This window comes from Hemiscyllium ocellatum, chromosome 6 (assembly GCF_020745735.1).
Source record: "Hemiscyllium ocellatum isolate sHemOce1 chromosome 6, sHemOce1.pat.X.cur, whole genome shotgun sequence".
NCBI classification, from domain to species: Eukaryota; Metazoa; Chordata; class Chondrichthyes; order Orectolobiformes; family Hemiscylliidae; genus Hemiscyllium; species Hemiscyllium ocellatum.
Window position 1 is genome coordinate 89,255,674 of NC_083406.1, and position 25,543 is coordinate 89,281,216.

At 41.6% G+C, this 25,543-nt stretch overlaps 1 protein-coding gene across 1 annotated transcript in view; it reads right to left on the reverse strand.

Annotated features, from left to right (window-relative positions):
* The window catches only part of LOC132816950 (protocadherin Fat 4), a 135,780-nt gene that overhangs the window by 12,662 nt on the left and 97,575 nt on the right, over positions 1–25,543 (reverse strand). The window contains exons 9-11 of the mRNA XM_060826974.1: positions 21,906–21,991; positions 21,589–21,768; positions 269–386 (exon numbers count right to left, since the gene is read on the reverse strand). Of these exons, the coding sequence (XP_060682957.1) occupies positions 269–386; positions 21,589–21,768; positions 21,906–21,991 (384 nt within the window). The remainder of the gene's footprint in view (positions 1–268; positions 387–21,588; positions 21,769–21,905; positions 21,992–25,543) is intronic.

Here is a 25,543-nt window from a genome sequence, read left to right on the forward strand (position 1 = left end):
TGAATATGGCAACATAATTGGCCATCGAAAATCTCATTTAGTCAATAAAACTCATGTCTACCACTTATGCAGCTTAAACAAATACCTAATCTCTCTCACTGTTATCCAACTTACCACAATGTACTAAGATTGAACTGTTTTGAAAAAAAGTGAATGGTATGCATTAATATGCTATCATAGTGAATACATAATGGATATTATTTGTCATCACAACATGCTGTTTATAACAACTGCTGTTGAAACAATTTGAAAAACAGATACCTTTTTCACAGTGGGGTCCAGTAAAACCTTCTGGGCACTGGCATAAGTAGTAAGACCAACGATCAAGGCAAATTCCACCATTGAGGCATGTTTTGGCTTGACACATTCTGCCCAAACGAGGACAACTATAGGAATATAGAAACATTGAATATCTGAAGGTTTTTCTCACTGTAGATGCATTTCTTGAGATAATGTGTAATTTGGCCTGCACAAGATGAAAGCCACTTACCCTCCAACCAACCTTAACAAACTATTTGAAAAAACTAACCATCTTCTCAGTGAACTCATACTTATTCCAGCCTGCCTGAATTAATTATCTTCAGCTTATGGTCAGATTTCCTTCTTCTACAATCCTTTCCCAAATTAGGTAACTCTGACTCATTTCTACATATCTCTATTATTTCAAATACCTCAATCAGAACCCTCTTCAATTGTCTTCTGTCCAAGAAGACCTCCAGGTTGACCTCCTTGGCTGGGGGGCGGGGGGAGGCATGGTTGCCAGTTGGCCGTTGGACAGTCTTTTAGGTTCAGAGGGGCAGCACGGTGGCACAGTGGTTAGCACTGCTGCCTCACAGCGCCAGAGACCTGCTTCAATTCGCACCTTGGGCAACTGTCTGTGTGGAGTTTGCACATTCTCCCCGTGTGTATGTGGGTTTCCTCCAGGTGCTCTGGTTTCCTCCCACAGTCCAAAGATGTGCAGGTGAATTGGCCATGCTAAATTGCCCGTAGTGTTAGGTGAAGGGGTAAATGTAAGGGAATGGATTTGGGTGGGTTGCTCTTCGGAGGGTCGGTGTGGACTTGTTGGGCCAAAGGGCCTGTTTCCACACTATAAGTAATCTAAAAATCTAAAAAAAAATTCCAATACTGGGACTGATGTATTTTATTCCCCTGTTCTCATCATTCTGGTAGACCGTCTCTACACCTTTCCAGGTCTGTTATATACCATGCCAGTGAAAGTTTCAGGCAGCATGCAAGACGCTATATGCTGATTGATGTGGACTTCATAACTTCTACACTTTGTATCATTTTTATACCCACCAGCATTTCAATTTATTTGTTAACAGCACTCTTAACTCGATGTTTGGAGCACCTATCTTAACTTAACCTTCATCTTATATTTGAGGTGATGATACTAACACTTTATGAAAATGTTGAAGAGTTGGTCCAAGGCACTTGATGCTGCAATGCACCATACATCAGAACATTCCATCCAGGGCACTCAGTATGTACACAAACCCTCCACTATCCATTGACCAACTACAAGTTATTCCTTCTGTATATATTGGTATTACCTACTAATTTTCTGAAAAAGACAACTGAAAGTTTGTCTAAAAGCCTAATAAAACAAATTTACTTTGTTCTCTCTATCTAGATCCCCAGGTATTAGTTTCAACAGGGACCATTTGTAAATTCATGTTGACTCTTACCAGTGCATTTACTGCTGAAAATTTCTGAGGTTCAGCAAGTTCTTACATGTCCTGAGGGACTTAGCAGAAAGCTGCAGATCTACAATTAGTGAGTTTACCCAATCAAATCAAAGGATCAAAAGCTGAGAGAAAAGCACTTGTGCTTTTTCAATAAGCTGCCTGTTGTGTATAAGGAGACACTGGTGGCCTCTAGTCTTGGAGATCTCAACCTTTACCTCTTTAATTGATAGTTGATTCCAGAAATTTTCCTCATAATGATATGAGACAAGCTAATCTTTACAGGATCCTTTCGCATTGTCCATTGTTCAGGGACCATAGCTTGTCGAACAAATTCCAGGATACATTTTGCCAGGAGTCCACTAACACACCCTTGAGTTCTCAAAGAACCTTTGGATGAGTTCCATCCAATCTATATTCTTTACTGAGGAATGTGCAGAGATTGGCAGGAGTAGTGGAGGTGACATGGATGACAAAAGCAAGAGCCAAGGGATGATTGACTGGCATCATAACTCTTTGTAAGATCTTTGTAAGTGTGGTTGGATTACTGAAACTCTGGCATCCCTGCCAACACCAATGAAAAGCAGCATCATATAAAGACCATATTGACAAATACTAACAGTTTGAGGTGAGAAGCCATCAGCTCCATGCCCTTCTGCAGCCTATGAGACTTTGGATTTGTGAATTGTAGTCTGTGGTTAACAACTTAAGATTTCCTGTGATTATTTCTGCTTCATAGAGGTGACTGTCTTTCATCAGTAATGAGCAATGATATGGTCAAGATTGCTTGTGACTAGGATTTGTCTGCCACATCATTGCTCACATGCAGGATTCGCTGATTACCTGTATGGCAATTAATATAATTACCTGTTGAAGGGCATCACATTACTCATAACTAGAGTCACATTCTCAAACAGGAAAAATACACTAACTCTGCCCATTCCTGACATGGTGGCAACCATTTTCAACTTCCATTGCCAATTTGCAATTCAGATGAGATTGGAAGAAACATAGATCATACCTGACACAGCAGTTGCAGGCTCAGCCTGCTAATATAGGTGACTCCTTCTAAATCTTCTTGTTCCTTTCGTACTTTGCACTCACTGTTGGCTCCACCAGTTCTGAATCTTCACATGTTCCTAACCAACTCTTCCACTTAAATTTTCATCTCCAAAAATGATCCTCTAGTCCCAGGTCTCCAGTTTAGCCATGGCAACCATTATAATACACTGTCCCTGTGTTAAACGCAGGGTGGTTGTGACCATCAATGACCCCTTCCTCCCACAGTAACCCATGTCTGCCAAAGCATAATCATCAAAATAAATTGAGTGCAGGAGAAGGGATGTGTTGCTGCGATTATACAGGGCCTTGGTGAGACCAAACCTGGAATATTGTATGCAGTTTTGATCTCCTTACTTGAGTGAGGATACTCGTGCTCTACAGAAAATGCTGCCAAGGTTTACCAGACTAATTCTTAGAATGGTAGACTGATGTATGAGGAGACGTTCAATCAGTTAGAATTCTATTCGTTGGAGTTCGGGAAAATCGGGGGCATTCTCAAAAGAACTATAACAATTTAACAGGATAGATGCAGGAACAATGGTGGGCGACTCCAGAACCAAAGGTCATAGTCTCAGCAAATGGGACTGAGATGAGGAGAAATTTCTTCCCTCAGAGGGTCGTAAGCCTGTGGATAGCAGCCAAGGCTAAAACAAGAAATGATTTCAAGGAATTGGCTATAGAAATCAAAGGTTATGGGGGAAAAGCAGGAACAGGTTATTGAGTTGGATGATCATAATGAATGGCAGAGCAGGCTTTCAGCGCCTACCCCTTTTTCTATTTTCTAAGTAGTCTATATAGTCTATCTGCTACCCTTATATGTTGAATCGTCCAGTCACAATTTTTACCCTTTCTGCATCCAGCAGACTGCCTCCAATCCCTAAAAATGATTCTCCAGGGTTCCCTACACAATGGTAGCCCATGAAAACCCACCTTGATTTACCCTGACCGACTTGGAAGGACAGCTCTGACTGATAAATGAACAGATCCCTGTCTGATCTCTGCACCACTCTTACTGTACTCCTCAGACAGGTTACACAACACCTGCAGGACTGACTGGGGCTCACTCCCTGGGACTGTAATGTTATGGAACCCGTGAAACTGGCCACTCCATTCAGCCAGCTGACCATGTTCTCGGCCCTGTTCTGAGATCAGCGGTCTCAATGACTGACCATGTCGGGACATCCTGACTGGTAATGGATCCCCATGAGTTCGCTGACAATTACCATCTTTAAGCTTTGAGCTGTAGCCATTTGGTTGAAGTCCATGCAAGGGGTTTGTCACATTATCACACTGATATGTACTATAAGGTTACTTAGGAGAAAGTGAGGACTGCAGATGCTGGAGATTAGAGTCAAGAGTGTGTTTCTGGGAAAGCACAGCAGGTCAGGCAGCATCCAAGGAGCAGGAGAATCGATGTTTTGGGCATAAGCCCTTCATAAGGCTTATTCCAGAAATGTCGATTCTCCTGGTCCTCAGATGCTGCCTGACCTGCTGTGCTTTCCCAGAAACACACTCTTGACTCTGTAAGGTGATGAAGCAAGGTGCTGTACAGCTAAACAGCCAGCTCTTAGTTGATCACTGCTGACAACTCAGACAAGCTGCTAAAAGGCAAAACAAGACAGAAGCACTGTCAGCCTATAAGTATTGAATGAGGCATCAAAGTCCTAAAAAGCGAAGCCGAGATACTGTGAGCATCTAAATAAGCGTGAAGTGACTGAGTGCTAAGAGAGCAAGTGGCAAAGTCTGAAATGAAATCTGTCCCTGCACAACGTGGCCTGGCAGCAGCATTTCAATGAAAAGTGTTAGTGCGTTGTCACAAAGCATTAAGGCGCATAATGGTATTCTCAGTGAATCAGAAGTTAGCTGTGAAAATGTGGTTAGACTTATACGTGTTCAAATCCTACCTCTGAGGATGGAGGGACTTCAGTCAGTCACTCCCCATGGAGGGTGCCTGAAGATGTTGAGAACTGTTGCCCCAGATAGAAACCCAGAGGAGCAAGCTGAAATGGCATTGCAAGGCATCCATCCTGACTTTCATTATCAAGTTTGTCTCCAACGCATTGGAGGGTAGCAAACTACATCCATAATAATGAGATGTTAATGCATGCAAATAGATCTCTCACCACTCATTAGTGACATTTCCTGTTTAAAATGGACTTGCAAACATTCTCGATGTTGAGAATCTCATTTTTCTAATCTGGCCACATGTTTCCCAACTGAATCACAATTGTCCATGTCATTCAGGGACTGCATGAATGCTGCCCTCTTTGTTTTCTGCACAACGTAATTTCCTACCTATCTTTGTATTATTAGCAAATCTAATACCATTAGTTCCAGTCTCTTCACTACGCATTGACATATCTTGAAAATAATAACACAGATCCCTCTGGTAAACCACTCATCACATCTTGCCATCTAAAGACGACCGATTTATGCATACTCTCTATAATTACTAGCCAACCAATTCACGATCCATGCTAATATGTTAACCCCTATAGCAGAAAGCCTTATTATATGGAGTAACTTTTGATGACGCACCTTGTCAAATGCCTTCTGGGAACTTAAACACGCTACATCCACCTTCATCTACATTGCATGTTGTCTCCTCAAAAAACTCCAATAAGTTTTGATTTCTCTTTGATTTGTCTTTCACAACAACATGTTGACTCTGCCTAATTGCGTTAGTATTTTTAATTACCCTGATGTAACCTCCTTAGTAATAACTATCAGCATTTTCGCTGTGACAGATGTTTATCTAACAGGCCTGTGCCAGTGCCAAGGATCCCAGAATATCCATCAGTAATGAATACATGCGGCTATGGAAATTGGGAGAACTGGGTAAGTATTAGATAAAAGCGACACAACAGGGGTGTTTTTAGGTAGTTATTGAGTTGAATTTGGGATCAAAAAGTGTGAGAAAGCTCACTGCACCCTCCATGAAATATGACAAAAATTACATTTTTCTAAAACATGGTAAGATTGAGCCCAATACATCTATCTCAGCAGTCACTTCAAGTCATACAGATGTACAGCATGGAAACAGACCCTCAGTCTAATCCATCCATGCCGACCAGATATTCCAACTCAATCTAGTCCCACCTATCCCTCCAAACCCTTGCTATTCAAATACTCATCCAAATGCTTTTTAAATGATGCAAATTATACCAGCCTCCACCACATCCTCTGGCAGCTCATTCCATACACGTACCACCTTCTATGTGAAAAAGTTGCCCTTTAGGTATCTTTTATATCTTTCCCCTCTCACCATAAACCTCTGCCTTCTAGTTCTGGACTCCCTGACCCCATGGAAAGGACTTTGTCTATTTTTCTTATCCATGCCCCTCATATTTTGTAAACCTCTATAAGGTCAGCCCTCAGCCTCTGATGCTCCAAGATAAACAGCCCCAGCCTGATCAGCCTCTCCCTGTAACTCAGATCCTCCAACCCTGGCAACGTCCTTGTAAATCTTTTCTGAACCCTTTCAAGTTTCACAACATATTTGCGATAGGAAGGAGACTAGAATTGCACGCAATATTCCAACAGTGGCCTAACCAATGTCCTGTACAGCCGCAACATTCTTTCAACTCCCTGAAGGGAAGCCCATCAGGGCCATGGGACTTGTCAGATTTTTGTTCTAATATTTTTATTGGTGCTTTTACCTGGTGATTGAAATGGTTTCAAGTTCCTTGCTCTCTTCCACAATCTGACTCTGGAAGTTATAATTATATCTTCTGCAGTGATTCTATGCAAAATATCTGCTTAATTTATCTACTATTTCCCAATTTTCTGACCAGTTCACAAGACACTCACACTTGAGGATCAATGCTCACTTTGTTTACTCTTTTCCTTCTTAAATACCTGTCGAAATTCTTACTATCTGTTTTATATATTTCCAACCAGCTTTCTCTCGGTCTAATTTACCCTTCCTTATTAATGTTTCATTTATTCTTTGCTGTTCTTTGTATTTTGGGGAATGGATCTGAAATAGCATAAAAGCCATCAAGGTTCACAAATGTCATGCTTGAAGCAGGAAGTCAATAATTGGAGAGTGGGCCTTTTCCTTCAGTAGTCGAAGATGTTCTCAAAAAAAGTTAAGAGAAAGCAATGGAAGCAGGTAGAGATCAATGCCACTGATGTATTCTAGAGGACCTAGATGTAGTTACTGATTCAAAGCCATAACCGAGTAATAGAGATTGGCAATCTGTATGGGCCTGGGGAGTGCCGCATTGTCAATGTGGTTTCTTTTTGGATGAAAATCTCTCAATTAGATGTAAAAAAATCACACATCTCTTTTTGAAGAAGTGCCTGACCTGGTAAACATTTGTCCCTCAACACAGCCCTTCAAGCATTTGTGCCTTTCCTGTCCTCGTACCATGTATTCTTTATTGCTGGACTGCTGCAAGGAAGTCAGTATCATGACAGCTGCCTGGAAAATGGCCAGGACCCATGAATCACTTCAGGACAGTAAGGAGGTATTTTGCAGTTCGTGAAGGGGTCAGTCTTGTTGACAGGAACTCTGATGACCACATCTGAGAATGGGAAGACACCCTGCAATTCTGGGAAGGCCATAATGGTTGCAAAGTCTCTCGCTTGTTTCCAGGAACATGAAGAAATCATTCCGTTGTAAAAGAATGTGTCTGTGACCAGCTTGATACAGTTGCACACTGCACGCTGACTAGTGCTGTGTTTACTTCCGGGTGAAACTTGAAATAACCTTGATGTACAACAATCCAGGGCTGTGTAGTACATAGCATATTACAGTTTGCTACAGATCTACTGCAGCAATTGCCACTATGCTGCTCCTCAGTTTGGTGTGTACTTAGATTTTCTGGGCGGGCAAGGCCATCCTAATACAAGATTTCTCTGACTAGAATCTTTGCAGGACCATATGCTACTCTTGAAGGTCTAGCCCACCTGTTGTTCCTGTTCCTCCACATTCTGCAACTAACAAAGGATGGCTGTTTTACAGCAGCAGGAGTACAGCCTTGAGTTTGGAATATGGTTAATTCATCAAAAATACAAAAAGGGAAACCCAAGTTGGGGACAAAGGTTAAGACACTCACTAGACACGCATCAATGATCTGCGTTTTCCTTTCTTCTGGTCAATGTCCTTTTAAACTCCAAAGAAAATATTAATTTCTCGTGCATAGCTTCGGTAAACAGACTGGGCGTCTACATTTGGCTCCTGTTCAAAGTGGATCTGGGTGGATCAGTAAATGTTTTTGGGGCTGTGTATCACGTGAAATCTTATCCAGCTGAAATTTTCCTTATTATTAAAAGCGAATGAAAACATAAATGTCTAATGTTGCCTTGCACCTAGATGTTTGCAATGACACATTGTTATCTTTAGACAGTCATAGATTAACAATCAACAAATTGGAAAATGCCCAACAAATTTGTAAATAGGCTCCAACAAACCTCTAATTATTAATAACATCACTCACCACAATATTAAATGGATCAAATGGTTCTTTGTAAAAAAAATTGGTTTAACAAGTCATTATATGAGGACATCATTGGTAAGGCCAGCATTCATTGCCTATTCCTAATTGCCCCAGAAGTGACAGAAAGCTGTTTCTCGAATCCTCATGCTGTAGGTACAGTCAGGATATTGGCTAGGCCACTTTTGGAATACTGTGCTCAGTCTGGTCTCCTTGCTATATGAAAGATGTTGTTAAACTTGAAAGGGTTTGCAAAGATGTTGCCAGGATTGGAGAGTTTGAGCTGTCGGGAGAGGCTGAATATGCTGCGGCTATTTCTCCCGGAGGCTGACCGGGAGAAATATTATAAAGGTTTTATAAAGGTTTATAAAATCATGAGGGGCGTGGTCTATTCCCAGCTCTAGTCCAAAACTAGAGGGCATAGCTTTGAGGTGAGTGGGGAAAGAAATAAAAATGACCCAAGGGGTAACATTTTCACACAGAGGGTGGTGTGTGTATGGAATGAGCTGCCAGAGGAAGTGGTGGAGGCTGGTTACAATTGCAACATTTAAAAGGCATTTGGATGGGTATATGAATAGGAAGGGTTTAGAGGGATATGTGCCAAGTGCTGGCAAATGAGACCAGATTAATTTAGGGTATCCGGTCCATATGGATGAATTGGACCGAACGGTCTATTTCTGTGCTGTACCACTCTATGAATCTGTGACTCATTGTGCTTCCAATTGCAGTTTAATACAACTGAGTATTTTGCTGGGTCACCTCCAAGCGTGGTTAAGATTAAACCATGTTGGTGTCGGCCTGGTCATACTGTTGGAAGGCAGATTTTCAGCCCTGAAAAAACTATAGTGACTGTGCAATCCAGTCATTTCATGACCATCACTACTGAGATTAGCTTTTCATTCTAGCTTTATAAATTCCACCAGTTGCCATAGGGGGATTTGAGCTCATGCTTACTGAGAATCAGTGCAGACCTTGGATTTCCTACTGTGCTCTTACTTCCTCCCTTCAGAATGCAGTAGCAAAGGGCAGGATTTTTGTAACCATTTGATTCCACCCCTAAATCAGGAGGCACTGAATATTCATTGCAGGATTCAGATGAAATTCCTGGCCTGCCTTGTCCTGAAGAGAGTGCTGCTGTGAGATTTAAATGGTGGGAGGATGCAGAAAATCAAGAAAGCTGCAGCAGTTCTCAGAAGAAATTGAAGCCTGCATTGTTGAGTAAATGACAGACTACATGGATGGAGAAATGGCCATCTCCCTCCATTCTATCACCTTGCCATTGCTATTGTTTTGCCTCAGGTCAACTCCTTCTTTCAGACAGTCATCCAGGATAATGACAAATCTGATCTTGTGCAAAGGAAATGGGACCAGACCACTATGGTCACATCCTTGCGAAATATTTGCACGTGATTAGTGGGATAGGCAAGCCAGTCACAGTCTCAGTGAATTGGTCGCACTGCCTGATTTGACTTCATTATACACAGCGATTCCAAACTATTCTGGGAGGTAGCTCACAAGTGAATCCAGTCTTAAAGTTCAAACAATAGGTAATTCAACTTCATAAAATGGACAGCACATTGGCTTAGTGATCAGCACAGCTGCTCCACAGTGCTCGGGACCCATGTTTGACGTTATCTTTGGGTGACTGTCTCCCCTTCTCTCTGTGTCTGCGTGGGTTTGCTCTGAGTGCTCTGGTTTCCTCCCACAGTCCAAAGATGTGCAGGTTGGATGGATTAACCAGAGGAAATGCTGGGTCACAAGAATTGGATAGGAGGGTGGGTTTGGATGGGATTCCCTTCAGAGAGTCAGGGTGGACTTGATGGGCCGAATATAGGGATGCTATGCTGAAAGCCACCAGCGTTCAGGATTGTTTCATGCATTCCTAAGATGATGTTTTATGTCTAGATGCAAGAGCAATCCCATTTTAAGAAATGCAATAATGATAATATTTTCCTGATCCATACTTAAAAGTTATGGAAAGTTTCCTCAGAGGTAATATAACTTACACATATGATAACCTAGCCAGAACATCAATTAGTCCTCTGCCAATTAATTTATAATGGCTGAGTCCATGCATCTGGTGCAAAACTGCAAGTAATGTGAAACGCTGAGAGCATATATAAAAACCCTGAGCTAAATAAAGATTACAATGTTTAAAAAATTATTTGTTACATCATCTAGACTGCTGCATGCACATGTCTCATTAACAAATGCAGTCTGATGGAACATGATCCAGTTCCTTTGTGACAAAGCAGCATTTTCAGTTTATATTCACAGCATAATGAATGGGAGAGAATAAGCAGGCTTTTATCAGTCTATAATTAGTTAGCGATTTGTGAGCAAGTAATATTTCTTCAATTAGCAACAAATCTTTTCTTGTTGCTGGAGGTCTCAGAAAAAGTAATGGATCATTTCAAAGCTATTAGAGACAGTTTCATTGTTTAAGCTCGAACAATTTCACATCTCTGTGTAATATTTGTTTAGGCTTATTGATTCAGGAGGATGTTGTTCTCTTGAAACTGGCTTGGTACACTAAGAATTAAATTGAAAGTTAGATGTTAAAATTTGATACATTAGACAGGAAAAATGACAAAACCGGATTTTAATTATAGATTTCATTTTTTTCAGCACTGGGAAAATATTTGTTTGTTGCATATGCCATGGTCATATTAATCATTATATCTGGTGAAAAAAAATATTTTTAAAGTCAGTTCTCGCCAATGAATGTGATATCAAACAATGTTACAATCTGGCACAGGAAGTGTTTGGCATATTCTTATTTCCGTTGCTGTCAAATGACCTTCAGTTCATACGCAGAAGGAATCTATTTGCACGTCAGAACTGACAGAAATCTGTGCATTTTTGCAATCTGAGGTCCTAGACAAAGGTGCACCAATTTCCCACCAAAGCATTGCTCAATGACACGAATGCTGCCCTAGCATTCCATACCAAGGAACGCCTTCAGCAATAAGTGGATAGAGTCTCTCAGGCCTATAATGAGTTTGGTTTGACCATCGATGTCTTGAAGACAAATGCTATTTTTGAGGATGTTCCCATACTGCCACCTGTTAGCATTGACAAAGTGATGCTAGAGGTTGTTGAAAGAACATAGAACATAGAATAGTACAGGCCCTTCGGCCCTCGAGGTTGTGCCAGCCTTTATTTTACTCTAAGATCAGACTATCCTATGTACCCTTCATTGTACTATCTTTCATGTGCCTATTCAAGAGTTGCTTAAATGCCTCTAATGTATCTGACTCTACTACCACTTTTGGCATGGCTTGACATATCTAGCCTCCACTATCACTAGCAAGGTACCTCTCATTTGATGCTGGAATCAGCACACACATTGAAAAGCTGCAGCTGTTCTGTGAAAAGTGAGTTATAGAGTGTGGACCGAAAGTAATCTGACTGAGAGCAGCAAACTTCAGGTCTTCAAGTCTGTCTTCTCAGTGGACTCCTTTACATATTGACAATCTGTACAACATCTGCTATGGAGAAGAAAAAGCTGAACAGTTTCCACCGTTGCTGTTTCACACAAATCCTGGGCAATTCATAGTGGGACAAGGTTACCAAAACACGTGTCCTGGAGCATGTGAATTCCATCAACGTACACAAATACTGCTCCGCCACATTCATTTACCAGATTACAGCTGGATACTCAAAAATGTTTTGCATGGTAAACTGGCCACTTGGTCAGTTGCTGAACATCCATACCTCTGTTTACAAGGATACCTGCAAATGAGATGTGAAGATGCTGTACATTGACACAGAGAAGTGGGGGATGCTGCCAGAAGGTGATGACCTCTGGAGACTCACTGTTCAAAGAGACATTGGAAGACAAAAGGAGAAGCAGAAAGCTCGGTTGTCTGAGAAGAGGGCCCAGAGAAAACAGAGGCCAAAAAATCATGCATTGCATTTATAGCCCAGTGCCATCATCTATAGCAAGTGCGGCTGAAACTGCCATGTTAGATCAGGCCTCCTGCGTTTCTTGCAGAGATGACCTCCAAGGCACAATCTGTTGTCTGATCAGAGCAAACTCTGCCAAGGACACTGAGCACAGAGTTGATATTGTAATATTAGAATTTGATACATTAGGGATTTGAAATGTTAAAACAGCCTGGAATTATATTTGTTTGCTACATTTGTAATTAGTTGTGTTAATATTTACATTAAATTGTGGTTAGAGTGAGCCCAACGTGTCAGTGAGGGAGGTCCCCTGGCATCCGCAGTATCGCGAGCAGGAAGCCCAAGACTTTCCGGTCAGTGGTGCCAAAGCGGAGGAGACTGAGCCCATGCAGAGAGTACACTTAAAGGCTATTGAACTTTTACCTTTATTCTTTTATTTTTCCACTTAATACTAGGAAGGACGCAAATGTTAACTTTTAACTTTATTTCTTTATTTTTCTATATTAACAACAACAGTAATGCTTTACTTTTAACTTTGTTTCTCAATGTTACTATTTGTACCTAAAATTTGTACCCAGGTACCTTCGTACCTAAGATGACTCCGTGTGTAGCAACAAAACATACTTCTCGCTTTACTCCGGAGACAATAAAGTTTAAATCAAATCAAATAAAGAGTTCAAAGTTTGTTTTCATCAACGAACACCCCCCCACACACACACTTTTTGGAAGTGGGCCTAATAAAGGATCCAACATTGCACAATCCAACAGTCAGTGACTCTTTTTTATTAATTCATGGGATGCAGCCAGCATTTATTGCCTATTCCTCAAGGGCAGTTAAGAATCGACCACATGCTGTGGGTCTGAGTCACATGTAGGCAAGATCAGGACAGTAGTTTCCTTTCCTAAATAGCATTAGTAAGCCAGATGGGCTTTTCCAGATAATCAATTCATTGCCATTATTAAACTCTTAATTCCAGACTTCTTTTTCATTGAATTCAAATTCAAATTTCACCATCTGCAGGAGGCCTGATCTAACATGGCAGTCTCAGCTGCATTTGCTACAGACAATGGCACTGGGCTATAAATGCAATGCATGATTTTTTGGCCTCTGTTTTCTCTGGGCCCTCTTCTCAGACAACCGAGCTTTCTGCTTCTCCTTTTGTCTTCCAATGTCTCTTTGAACAGTGAGTCTCCAGAGGTCACCACCTTCTGGCAGCATCCCCCACTTCTCTGTGTCAATGTACAGCATCTTCACAACTCATTTGCAGGTATCCTTGTAAACAGAGGTATGGATGTTCAGCAACTGACCAAGTGGCCAGTTTACCATGCAAAACATTTTTGAGTATCCAGCTGTAATCTGGTAAATGAATGTGGCGGAGCAGTATTTGTGTACGCTGATGGAATTCACATGGGATTTGAACCCAGGTCCTTCACGATTACCCGAGTCTTTGAACCTACAACTAAGCCATCACCTACCCAGTAAGATGGAGTTTTCTTCATTTTGATCTTGGTCGTGCCATATATGCACATGGCCTTTTAATGAGTTCTCCATTAGTGACTCCATGTGCTATACTGGGTACAACACGTGAATCTGCCTATCTACTAGTCTGTGGTGCATCTGCGAGCTGCAAGCACAGACATTTGTTGGGTTGTTGTGATGATTGCTTTATAACTTGTAATTTGTTTAACTTCGTGTTAAATAAACTAACCCACAGAGTTAATCAACCCCTGATGAGCAACTGATTATTAGACTTTTATCATTAACATCCTCTACATTTTGGAGAAGTAAAAGGATACAATAGGAACTTTGTACCTAATTTTACACAGGTCAGAGCAGAGTGACTTGACACATTGAGCAAGGATGAAGAGATATAAAGATCTATATCATTATATGTTAAAATATGGGCATTAGTACCACATAGAACTGCCTGGACATGATCCCAAGGTCAAAGCAAATGTTAAAGAGAAGGGACTTTTACCCTCACACAAGATGAGGGAGGATCAAAAAGACAGCTCTAGTACTTCACAGCTGTGTGAAAGCAGACAAAAAGGTTATTGTACTGTTTGTAGATATGCAGATTGTGAAGATATTCAAAACCCAAGGAAGGACAAAGAGGTTATTGACAAAAACAAATCAAAAAGGGAGGGGACAGTCTTGCATGCTTGACCCAGAAAGATTATGTCAAAAGAGGAAGAAAAAGCAAGACTCGAAGAGTTGTTTGGAGGAAATGTAAGCTTGTGGACATATACCTGGAGATGAAATTTTATGATAATTTTTCAGCATTATTCCCATTGAGTGCCAAGTATACAACTAAAATGTTGTAGTTTCGTACATTTTAGGACCAAGTTTTCTAACCTGGTACAAATTATGTGTAAAAGGTTAAGAACTACTGCAAACGCATCTGAGGTGTAAACATGCTCAGAAAGTTTGACGCAATTCATTGCATCATATGTCATGGATCCAGGTGCAAGAGTAAAAAGCATAGATGAAGCTGGATAATTGTGTGTAAGTGAAGTTATCACAACTGAAAGCTGGTCTCACAATAGGGAAGTGGTTAGGGTGAGAGAAGAACCAAGCTTCTGAAAGTATTTAATTAGGGTGTAGGTTTGCCCGCTGAGTTGTAGGTTTGATATCCAGACATTTCATTACCTGGCTAGGTAACATCATCAGTGGCGACCTCCAAGTGAAGAGAAGCTGTTGTCTTCTGCTTTCTATTTATATGTTTGTCCTGAATGGGGTTCCTGGGGTTTGTGATGATGTCATTTCCTGTTCACTTCGCATCACTTGGAGGTCACCACTGATGATGTTACTTAGCTAGGTAATGAAACATCTGGATATCAAACCTACAGCTCAGCGAGCAAACCTACATCCTAAACCCCAACCTGAGCTACAAACCTTCACAAACCTTGCAAAAAAGGATTTAATTAGGCCAAACCACATCTCAAATTACTGCTAATCTTTGCCAAGATTGACACAGCAGAGCATTGACAAATGCAAATGAAGGCATAGGACATTTCTAGAGGATTCTATAGGAAAATTCGATCTATTGGTGCGCTGGTCTCATAATGCCTGCTCACAGCAGCTATTGTCAATGACTTGTATTGTCCATATTTATTGCCACATGAAGTGTGGATGTGTCTGTATCATTTGATTTTTAGCTTACTGGCAGGAATGGCATCGGACTTGGGTGAAAATCACTCTGGGATGCCTTCTTCCATGTCAGCTGTAAGGAGTTTGGAGCTTCTCTAACTTTAAGATCCTTCAAGCCTACATGGATTATCTGCAACACTAGGTTGATTAGATTAGATTAGATTACCTACAGTGTGGAAACAGGCCCTTCGGCCCAACAAGTCCACTCCGACCCGCCGAAGCGCAACCCACCCATACCCCTTCACCTAATACTAGGGGCAATTTAGCAGGGCCAATTCACCTGACCTGCACATCTTTTGCCTGTGGGAGGAAACCGGAGCACCCGGAGGAAACCCACGCAGACACGGGGAGAACGTGCAAACTCCACACAGTCAGTTGCCTGAGGTGAGAATTGAACCCCAGTCTTTGGCGCTGTGAGGCAGCAGCGTAACCACTGTGCCACCGTGCCGCCCATTTTGAAGGTTTGTAGCTCAGGTTGAGGTTTAGGGTGTAGATTTGCTTGCTGAGCTGTAGGTTGCTGTTGCAATGTATAATAACTTACAATTTAAATAGTGCATGGAATATTAAAAGGAGCAAGGCTGAATGGTAGCAGTCCTGCCTCTGAGGTGGGAGGTACAGTATTTAAACATTTCTGCTGGCTTTTCTAATAAGAGCAGTCCAGAGCTCCAACTACAAGTTGAAATCCATTTACTTATTTGGTGACTAGCAGTGGACCTTAGTCAGTGTGTGATCCTTAAAATTCCCCTGCCATATAGAACAAACAATCCAATTGGTTCATGTAAAGATAATTCCCACCATGGAAGGAGTGACCATGTCATGCCCTTCAGGTTTTTAATCAGTCCTCAGTACCTCACATGATTCTCAAAGGGAAGGTCTGAAGTGATAAAAACAAAACCTGGAAGCGCTTCATAGTCATGTGAGAAAAAAAAATGCTGATGTCAAGTCAAAAACAGGGAATGAGGAAGAGTGACCAAAAGCTTAGTGTGGAAATTGCGTCTTTAAAAAATTGTGACATTTTTCACAAAAACAGAATCATAGAATCCCTGCTGTGCATAAAGAGGTCATTCGGCCCATTTGAGTCCGCACCGACCCTCCAAAGAGCATCGCACGCTATCCCCCTAATCCCACATTTCCCATGGCTAACCCAGCTGGCCTGTACATCCCTGCACACTATGGAGAATTTAGCAATGCCAATCCACCTAACCTGCACATCGTTGGACTGCAGCAGGAAACCAGAGCACCTGGCGGAAACCAACACAGACACGGGCAGAACAGTGACATCTTGTGGTCTCTGCTGAGGACAACAGTGGAGCAGGGCACTGTTGTGAATAATTGTGAATAAGCACAACTCATATTTCTTAATGTCTGCAACTTTCTATGCTCTTTATCAATTGATAATGACAATTAATGTGACATTCTAAACTATGGTTAACCTTGCCCTATCTCTCCCTTGTCCGTGACCCCATCGCGACCTGACAGGCCAAAATCAAATGTACTGTCCTTGCCCTCATTGCCTCTGGTGATCTCTCCTCCACTGCCTCCAAACTCATAGTCCCCCAGTCCCACACTGCCCGGTTCTACCTGCTCCCCAAGATCTACAAGCCCAACTACTCTGGCCGATCAATTGTCTCCACATGGTCCTGCCTCAACGAACTCATCTCATCAGTCCTCGACTCCATCCTCTCCCCCTTAGTTCAGGCATTTCCCACCTACATCCATGATACAGCAACTTCCAGTTCCCCAGCCCCCAGCGCTTTATTTTTACTATGGACGTGTGTTCTTTATACGCGTCCATATCCCACAAGGATGGCCTCCAGACCTTCTGTTTCTTCCTCTCCAATAGACCCATCCAATCCCCCTCCATCAATATCCTCCTCTGCCTCACTAAACTGGCCCTCAACTTCCTCTAAATCCTCCCATTTCCTCCAAATCAAGGAAGTCGCCATGGGGACCCAGATGGGGCCAGCTACACCTGCTTCTTTGTTGGCTATATCAAACAGTCCCTCTTCAGTACCTACACAGGCATTGCAATCCAACTCTTCTGCTGTTATATCAATAACTGCATCAGTGCTGCATCCTGCACCCAGGCTGAACGTGGGCAGTTCATCGACTCTGCCCACAACTTCCACCCACCCTCAAATTCACTTGGTCCATCTTGGACACCTCCCTCCCCTTTCACTGGCGACAGTCTACAGATGGATGTTTATTGCAAACTGCACAGAATCCCACAACTACCTGAACTACACCTTCTCCCAGCCAGTATCCTTCAAGAACTCCAACCCATTCCCCCAATTCCTCCACCTCCGCCACATCTGCTCGGACAAGGAGACATTCCACTCTCAAGCATCCCAGATGTCCATCAGTTTTGAGCAATGTGCTTTTCCTATCCCCCCCCCGTCTTGTAGACAGCCCTCCACTACACCACCTCCATTCCTTGATCCACTGCTCTAAACCCCCCCAATGCAATACAGTCAGAGTGCCCCTTGTCCTCACCTACCACCCCACCAGTCTCCACATCCAATGCATCATCCTTAAACACCTCCGCCAGCTCCACCTAAACCCCACCACCAAGAGCATCTTCCCCTCCCTACCCCTCTCTGCCTTCTGCAAGGACCATTCCCTTCGACAGTCCTCAGTTCTGCCACTCTCCCCAACAACACCCCGAACCCCCAGGTACCTTCCCCAGCACCTGGATAAGATGTAATACCTGCTGGCACACTGACCCCCTCACCTCCATCTTGGGCCCCAAACAGTCCTTCCAGGTGAGACAGAGGTTTACCTGCGACTCTTCAAACTTAGTTTTCTGCATCAGGTGCTCCCAATGTGGTCTTCTCTACATCAGGGAGATAAACTTAGGGAACAGTTACCGAGCATCGCAGCTGAGCCCGCAGAGGCTGACCGGACCTCCCAATCACTGCCCATTTCAATTTCCCCGACCATTTCCTTTCCGCCATGACCACCCTTGGCCTCCTCCATTGCCAAAACGAGCCCTAGCGCAAATTGAGGGAACAATGCCTCATCTCCCGCCTGGGCAGCCTACAGCTCAGAAGACTCAACATTGAATTTCAAATCACCTCCCCATCCCATGACTCCTTTCCCAGCCCCTCCCCCTCCCTTCCACTGCTCCCTGCCACCAACTATATTCATTATTCCCAATGACCAACCAGATCATACCCTCTACCTGTCTTCACCTATCCCCACTTCACCACCCTGCCCTCACCACCCCTTTATCTGAAGCACCCCCCCACTCCCACCCCAGTTCTGAAGAATGTTTACACCTGAAACAATGACTTCTCCACCTCCCAGTGCTGCCTGGCCTGCTGTTCTTCCAGACTTCTGCCTGTCTCTTTTGCATTCTAAACTATGGCAGCCTAGCAAATTCAGTAAGGGTTATGGATTACTCCCCACATCCACAAACATCCACTCCCTCCATCACCAACGCTCAGTAGCAGCAGTGTATATAATCTACAAGATGAACTGCAGAATCCACCAACACCTTCCACAACCACCACCACTACCAGGGCAGCAGATTCATGGGAATGTCACCACCTTCAAGTTCCCCTCCAAGTCACTCACCATCAGCCTTGGAAATATATCACCGCTCCTTTAGTATTGCTGTGTCAAATTCCTGGAACTCGCTCCCTAACAACTTTTTCAGTATACCTACAATAAACATACTGCAGCAGTTCAACAAGACAACTCACCACTACCTTCTCAAGAGGAAGCAATGATGGCTCAGGCAGTGACATGCACTTCCCACAAATAAAGGAAACATTTGTGACCATGATGTCCGATGATATCAAAGGCTCTCTTGGCTATACTGAGTACTGGTCAGGCCAGAGCCTTTCTGTTCATTAAAATTAAGAGTCCAGAACTATAGGGCATAGGTTTAGGCTGAGAGGGGAAAGATATAAAAGAGACCTACGGGGCAACTTTTTCACGCAGATAGTGGTACGTGTATGGAATGAGCTGCCGGAGGAAGTGGTGGAGGCTGGTACTTGCAACATTTAAGTGGCATTTGGATGTGTATATGAATAGGAAGGGTTTGGAGGGATATGGGCCGGGTGCTGGCAGGTGGGACTAGATTGGGTTGGGATATCTGATCGGCATGGACGGGTTGGACCGAAGAGTCTGTTTCCATGCTGTACATCTCTATGACTCTAAGAAATTTAAAACAAATAAAAATAATAGGGGGCATATTATTGAGATAGAATATTTAAGCAATTTGAGACATGATTTATTGTAAGTGTACCAAGATCAGAAGGAACCGAATACTTCAAGTGGATAGATTCCAAAACGTTCACCACTTCAATTTGTAGTGGACTAATTGAAACAGCCTGATTGTTATGATGAATCAAGGATTGCATTGTGTCATTGCCTATATGGTAGAAAGTGAACTAAATGAATCTTGTTTGCAATTTTTCACCCAGCCCCTCCCAGGTTTTTTATGAAAGATAGCAAGAGAAAGGAAATGAATGGGAATGAGAGATTTAAGAATGCAGAAGTAATGATTAAATTTTTGTTTAATTTTCAAGCATTTATTTTTAAGTCTGATACACAATACTATTTATTTCTGAGTTTATCTATATAATATATATTATAAAGAATAATTTATCTATATTTTAATATCATGTTTTGAGTGTTTGAAATGGAGCTCAGAATTTTCTGAGCTCCATTTTCTGTAATCAATCTAAGATTTAAAAAGAGAAAATATTAAACCTATTTATTGACAAATTGATTTGTTGCATTTTATAGTATATCATATAATTTAAGAAGCGAAGACATACAAATGTGTTTCTTATTAATAAATTGACATGTGGGTCAATTTTTTCCCCTTCAGTTATCACTTATCTACTGTAGACTATTCACAGGGAAAACAAAATGCTCTGAACTACACATATTTTCATGATAATATCCATTGAGGCTCCAATGGAATTAGCTAAAGAGCATATCAAGTGGAAACAGTTATGTTATATGTTTTCTTATCTGCTTGTCTAGAATATTTCAATTTGATGTTCTAATATAAAGGGGATGGTATAGTTGTGATATTTCTGAACTAATCATTCTGTAGTCCCTGCTCTGGGAACATGGTTTCAAAACCTATCTGTGCTGGTGAAATTTAAATTCAATTAAGAAAATCTGCAATTGGAAGTTAGTCTTGATAGTGATCAGGGTGCTATTATTGTTGTGCAGATAAAACATTGACTATCAATTTTCAACCTCCATCATCTGATTTTAATACCCAAGATTTTCATCGACAAAAATATTTTTAGAAATGAAGAGGTATAGGCTAAACTTGGTGCAAACTTGGTGATCAGAGGCAAGCTCTCAAAAAAGCAATATGGAATAAATAAAATCATTTGAATAGAAATTAGCATTTTATCTAAACATATTGAAATTATTCGACTGAGGTAGACTTCAAGAAACTCACATTTTCTGTTTTATTTTACAATTACATGAGTAGTTAGACATATTAGACATGAGAGAGTTTCCTACAATGATACAATTTAGATGACAATGAAGCCTGACTCGAGAATACACAAATGAATCATATTTCAGTAGATACTTGGGAGCGCAACATAGTCTTGGGCTTAGTAACAGGTGAAATTCCTCTTTTCTTCATTCAAGAAAATCTTGTGATTCATCCATTAATATCAGCTAATTCTAGATTTTTAACGAAGAGTGAAAGACGTATGTGAAAATAAAGAATTAAAAATATTTGTGACAAAATGGCTAAAAATAGGCCAGTCAATTTGCCACATTATAAAAATCCTAGATAGTTTACTAATTTCCTTTTGGGAAGTAAATCTGCTATTATTATATAATTTGGACAAAATGTGACTCCAGATTCTCGGTAATATGATTAGCATTTGACTGATCTCTGAAATGACCATGGGTTATTCTTGTGCACCCACCCAAAATGAATTTTGATGGCCATTTACATTGATCGTGTAGATTGTTTTCTCCATTTTGTTATGGGAGAAATCTAGTCTTCATGTAACACATGCTTACACTAAATATGATTCAGTTCAAGGGAATTGGTGGTGCATGCCTCATCTGCTTCATACAGTGAGCTGAAAGACATCACTTAGTTTCTCCATGTTGATAAGGGCAGTCGACATGATAAAAATAAATGCACAATTTATCAGAAGTTTTGATTGTGTATATAGATTTCAGAAAATATTCACCACAATATGTGAACGGCTCATTCAATTATTATTTAAAATGCTGGCAAAAGCTACCAGTGGTTAAGTAACTTTCTAACATATATCTCTAGTAAGGTAAAATAAGAGCTTGATTTTCTGAATCATTATTAACATGACACAGCAGTATTATGTACCTGGTTAAGATGTTGTTTGAAGACAGTGCCTCAGCAAATTTAACAGGAATATTGTTCAGTCTAAACTCCTTAATGCAACCGATGAAGTCATGTGATTTTACTTGATCTGGACGAAGGAGTATGGGTTCAATCAATTTGATTCCTCCAAATACCATTCTGTTTTTCTCCAGGTCCAGAGTCCTAAGAGTAAGATGAATTGAGAGTGTATTAGTTTATTGAATTATCTTTGAAACAAAAAGTATGATTTTACTTTTGAAAGGCTACTTGAACAGAACAAAAAATATTTATTCAGCACAAAGCTTGATATTCATTGATACCTCTCTGTGCCTATGCCTGGGGTGCTTACAAAGCAGAACTGTGCTGGCTGATCATTGGTGCAATTATCCACTGTCAGGGATCCAACCTGCAAGTGTAGCCAAAAAAACAAGCTGGTTGTAGCTCATTTCAAGAACAATACTAATGAAGCAAGAATCTTACCACACCACCACCACCACCCCCTCATCCCACACACCCAGACACAGAAATCCTTCTCTTCTGATTTACAGTCTGCTTTTGTTCTTTGCTATAAATGTTTAGAACATTCTGGCCTAAATTTTAAGAGACTGTGCTGTGAGCAAAATGTTGACAGATTTTATTTATAAAATGTTTCTTTGTGGCCTTTAATTTTTCACAATTGGCCTTTTTGGCTGAGACTGGCAACCTTTTTTTGCTGTGGGTTCATGGCCATTAAATCAGGGCAGCAATATTCGACATCCACAGAGTTGGAAGGCGTTCACATCCAGCAAGTCGATTGGATTGCAGTTCAAGCCCAAAAGTGAAACCCTGTGTTGCTACTTTTTAAGCTTCCTTTTTGAAATAACTCCAGAGAGGCCAGGAACCTGTCCTCTCAGTGACCAGTGACCCTTTATTTACACTTTGCCATACCTAGCCACTGATCCAGCTCTCTCAGAACCAGCTCTTAGAGTGAACAGAATCTCTGACACTTCTGTTTATATCTGTCAGCCAGGGCTCCCTGATTGAACCAGATGAATAGCTCTAATAAGGGGACTCAAATTCCATGAGTTCTATCTTCCTGACCTCATTACATTTACTACATCTTCTCCCTTCTAAGTCCAATGACAGAGGGCAGTTCCTGTTTTGTAGCACCTCCTGGGACATTTGAGCACTGGGCCAGGTTCCTCCTGCTGCCTGTGATATGGGCAGCATATAACACACAGTAGCTCACCTCTTGCACGCAGAGCATCTCAGAATAAACTTAATCTCCTCTTCAGGCGGCAAAGGCATCAGGGCTGTGACATCTGCCATGGCTATCTCAGATTCTGAGATATCTTTAACCCTTGATGGGGAGGAAGAACCCACAGGTTCCAAAAAGGCAGTTGAGGAACTGGACACATTTTGCTCCCACGGTGATTGTGAGTTTGTAGTTTTCATATGGTCCACTTGCTTATTCAGAACCGTCACACCTACCCAAACCTGACCTCACATCGACCATGCCTCTTACCCATGCAGGGCCATTCCCATTATTCCTTTCCCAAACCTTTCCCCCAAAGTAAAGGGTCGCTCTCGCTTGGTGGCGTCTTGTGTCCAGCATTGACATTCCTGGTACTGTTTCACTCTCTTTCCCAGGTCCAGGAAGATCAGATTTAACTTGGTGTGGAGTCTTCTCCGCATGAACAATTCTGCTGAAGCCATCCCCATGGATGCATGAGGGTATATTGGTACAAACCTTTATGGGTATTAATTGCAATATATTTCTGTGAATCCTTAGCTAATTACAATTGCATGTACACATATCCAGCTGTGAGAAGGACAGCCCCCCTGTCAGCTTTGTGCATTAATCCTGTATATGAGGAATTGGGTATTTACCCAGCTGTAAAAGATGGTTTAACACTTGTTTAAAATCCCTACAAAGGTAAACTGACCTTTCAGACTTCACAATTGGTATGATTGGTGCTGCCTATTCCACAAACTGAACTGGTTTGACAATTCCTTCACTTTCCAGCCTTCTGGTTTCTGCCTCTACTTTTGCCCGTAAGGCAAATGGCACTGGGCAGGCCTTGCAGAATCATGGAATCGCTTCCTTGTCAACATGCAAGGTGGTCTTGGCCTTTTAGTTAGTCCCTAGACCATCCCTAAAATATTCTGGGTACTTAATAATTAGGATTTCAGTCCGGCAGCCATTTTTTATTTGAAAAATGTTGAACCAATCTAGGTGAATCTTTCTCAGCCAATTTTGACTCAGTGTCATTTGCACATAAAAGATAACACAGTCAAGCCACATACTGGGCTCAGTATTTGACAGCAGGATCGAATGAGTTAAGCATCCCAAATAACAGTATGCTGCCAGAAATGCTCACTCCAACAGAATGACAACAGTTGTGAAAAGATTTCTTCAGAAGTGTGCTTTTCTTTCAATGCCACTGAAATAACACCGCAGGGGCTGTTATCCCATCACCAAGTCATGTTTTATTTACATGTGCAGAGTCCTTGACACTGATCCCATTCCCTCAGAGCCAGCTCTCAGAGTAAACAGAACCTCTGTCACTCCTGTTTATATCTGTCAACCAGAGCTCCCTAATTGGGGCTGTTAACCTGGTCCAATTAAATAACTCTATGAGGTCCAATTGGCTAACCTTATTACAATCACTATACGATTGGTTCAAATGTTTTTCCTTCATTCATGGTGCACCTAATCAGAGTCTTGTTTAAAAACAAGAAAACTCTAGCTGAGCCCATTCTAAAATAGTGATGAAATATTTTGCGGTGGAAAACCCCAGTTCTGTTTCACTCCATTTCTACCTCTGCAGCTCAAAGCTGATTCAGATGCACTTATAAACAACAAATACCAGCAAAACATATAGGTCTCAAAAGTAAACTTCTCTGAAAAATGTAAAATTTGATTTACAATAGTATAGTCTTTTCAAAATGTATTTCCTTGTCACTTAATGCTAAGTAATTTATCTTGGTACAGGCGACTGACTGTGTGGAGTTTGCACGTTCTCCCCGTGTCTGCGTGGGTTTCCTCCGGGTGCTCCGGTTTCCTCCCACAGTCCAAAGATGTGCGGGTCAGGTGAATTGGCCATGCTAAATTGCCTGTAGTGTTAGATAAGGGGTAAATGTAGGTGGGTTGCGCTTCGGCGGATCAGTGTGGACTTGTTGGGCCGAAGGGCCTGTTTCCACACTGTAACTGTCCAAGCCGACCAGATATCCCAACCCAATCTAGTCCCACCTGCCAGCACCCAGCCCATATCGCTCCAAACCCTTCCTATTCATGTACACAGCAAAATGCATTTTAAATGTTGCAATTGTACCAGCCTCCACCACATCCTCTGGCAGCTCATTCCATACATGTTCCAGAATGTTTCCTGAAGAAAGGCTTATGCCCGAAACGTCAATTCTCCTGCTCCTCGGATGCTGCCTGGCCTGCTGTGTTTTTCCAGCACCACATTTTTCAACTCAGATACCAACAGTTACCAATTACCAAATTACCAACAGTTGTGTAATTGGCTTATCATTTAGCTCTTTTGCCTTGCTGTAGGCTATTTAAGTTTGCACACTCCATTAAATATGTAGTTTTCTCTGAAATAAGAACTATTCAAAAGTGCAATATTGCAACTAGTCAGATAATGATGTTTGTGGATTTTCTCATTAGGAATGTGATTATCACCATCTATATAAGTTCCTGATGGTTACTTAGAAACAGACCAGAAGGGATTCTTAGCTTGTGCCACATTTCTTTTTGCTGCTATTACCAAGGTAACGAGGGACAGAAGCTGTCAAGAGGTGATATAGAGGCTGTAAAGGCACAAAGATGCCAAATATTTGGCAGATTTGATTATATTATCAGGGATAAGTGTAAATTTATAATTTGGCATGTAAACTAAAAAGACCACATACCATTTAAATAAATACATTTTGCAAAACTTAGTGGTACAGAGGGATGTTGTATCATGCT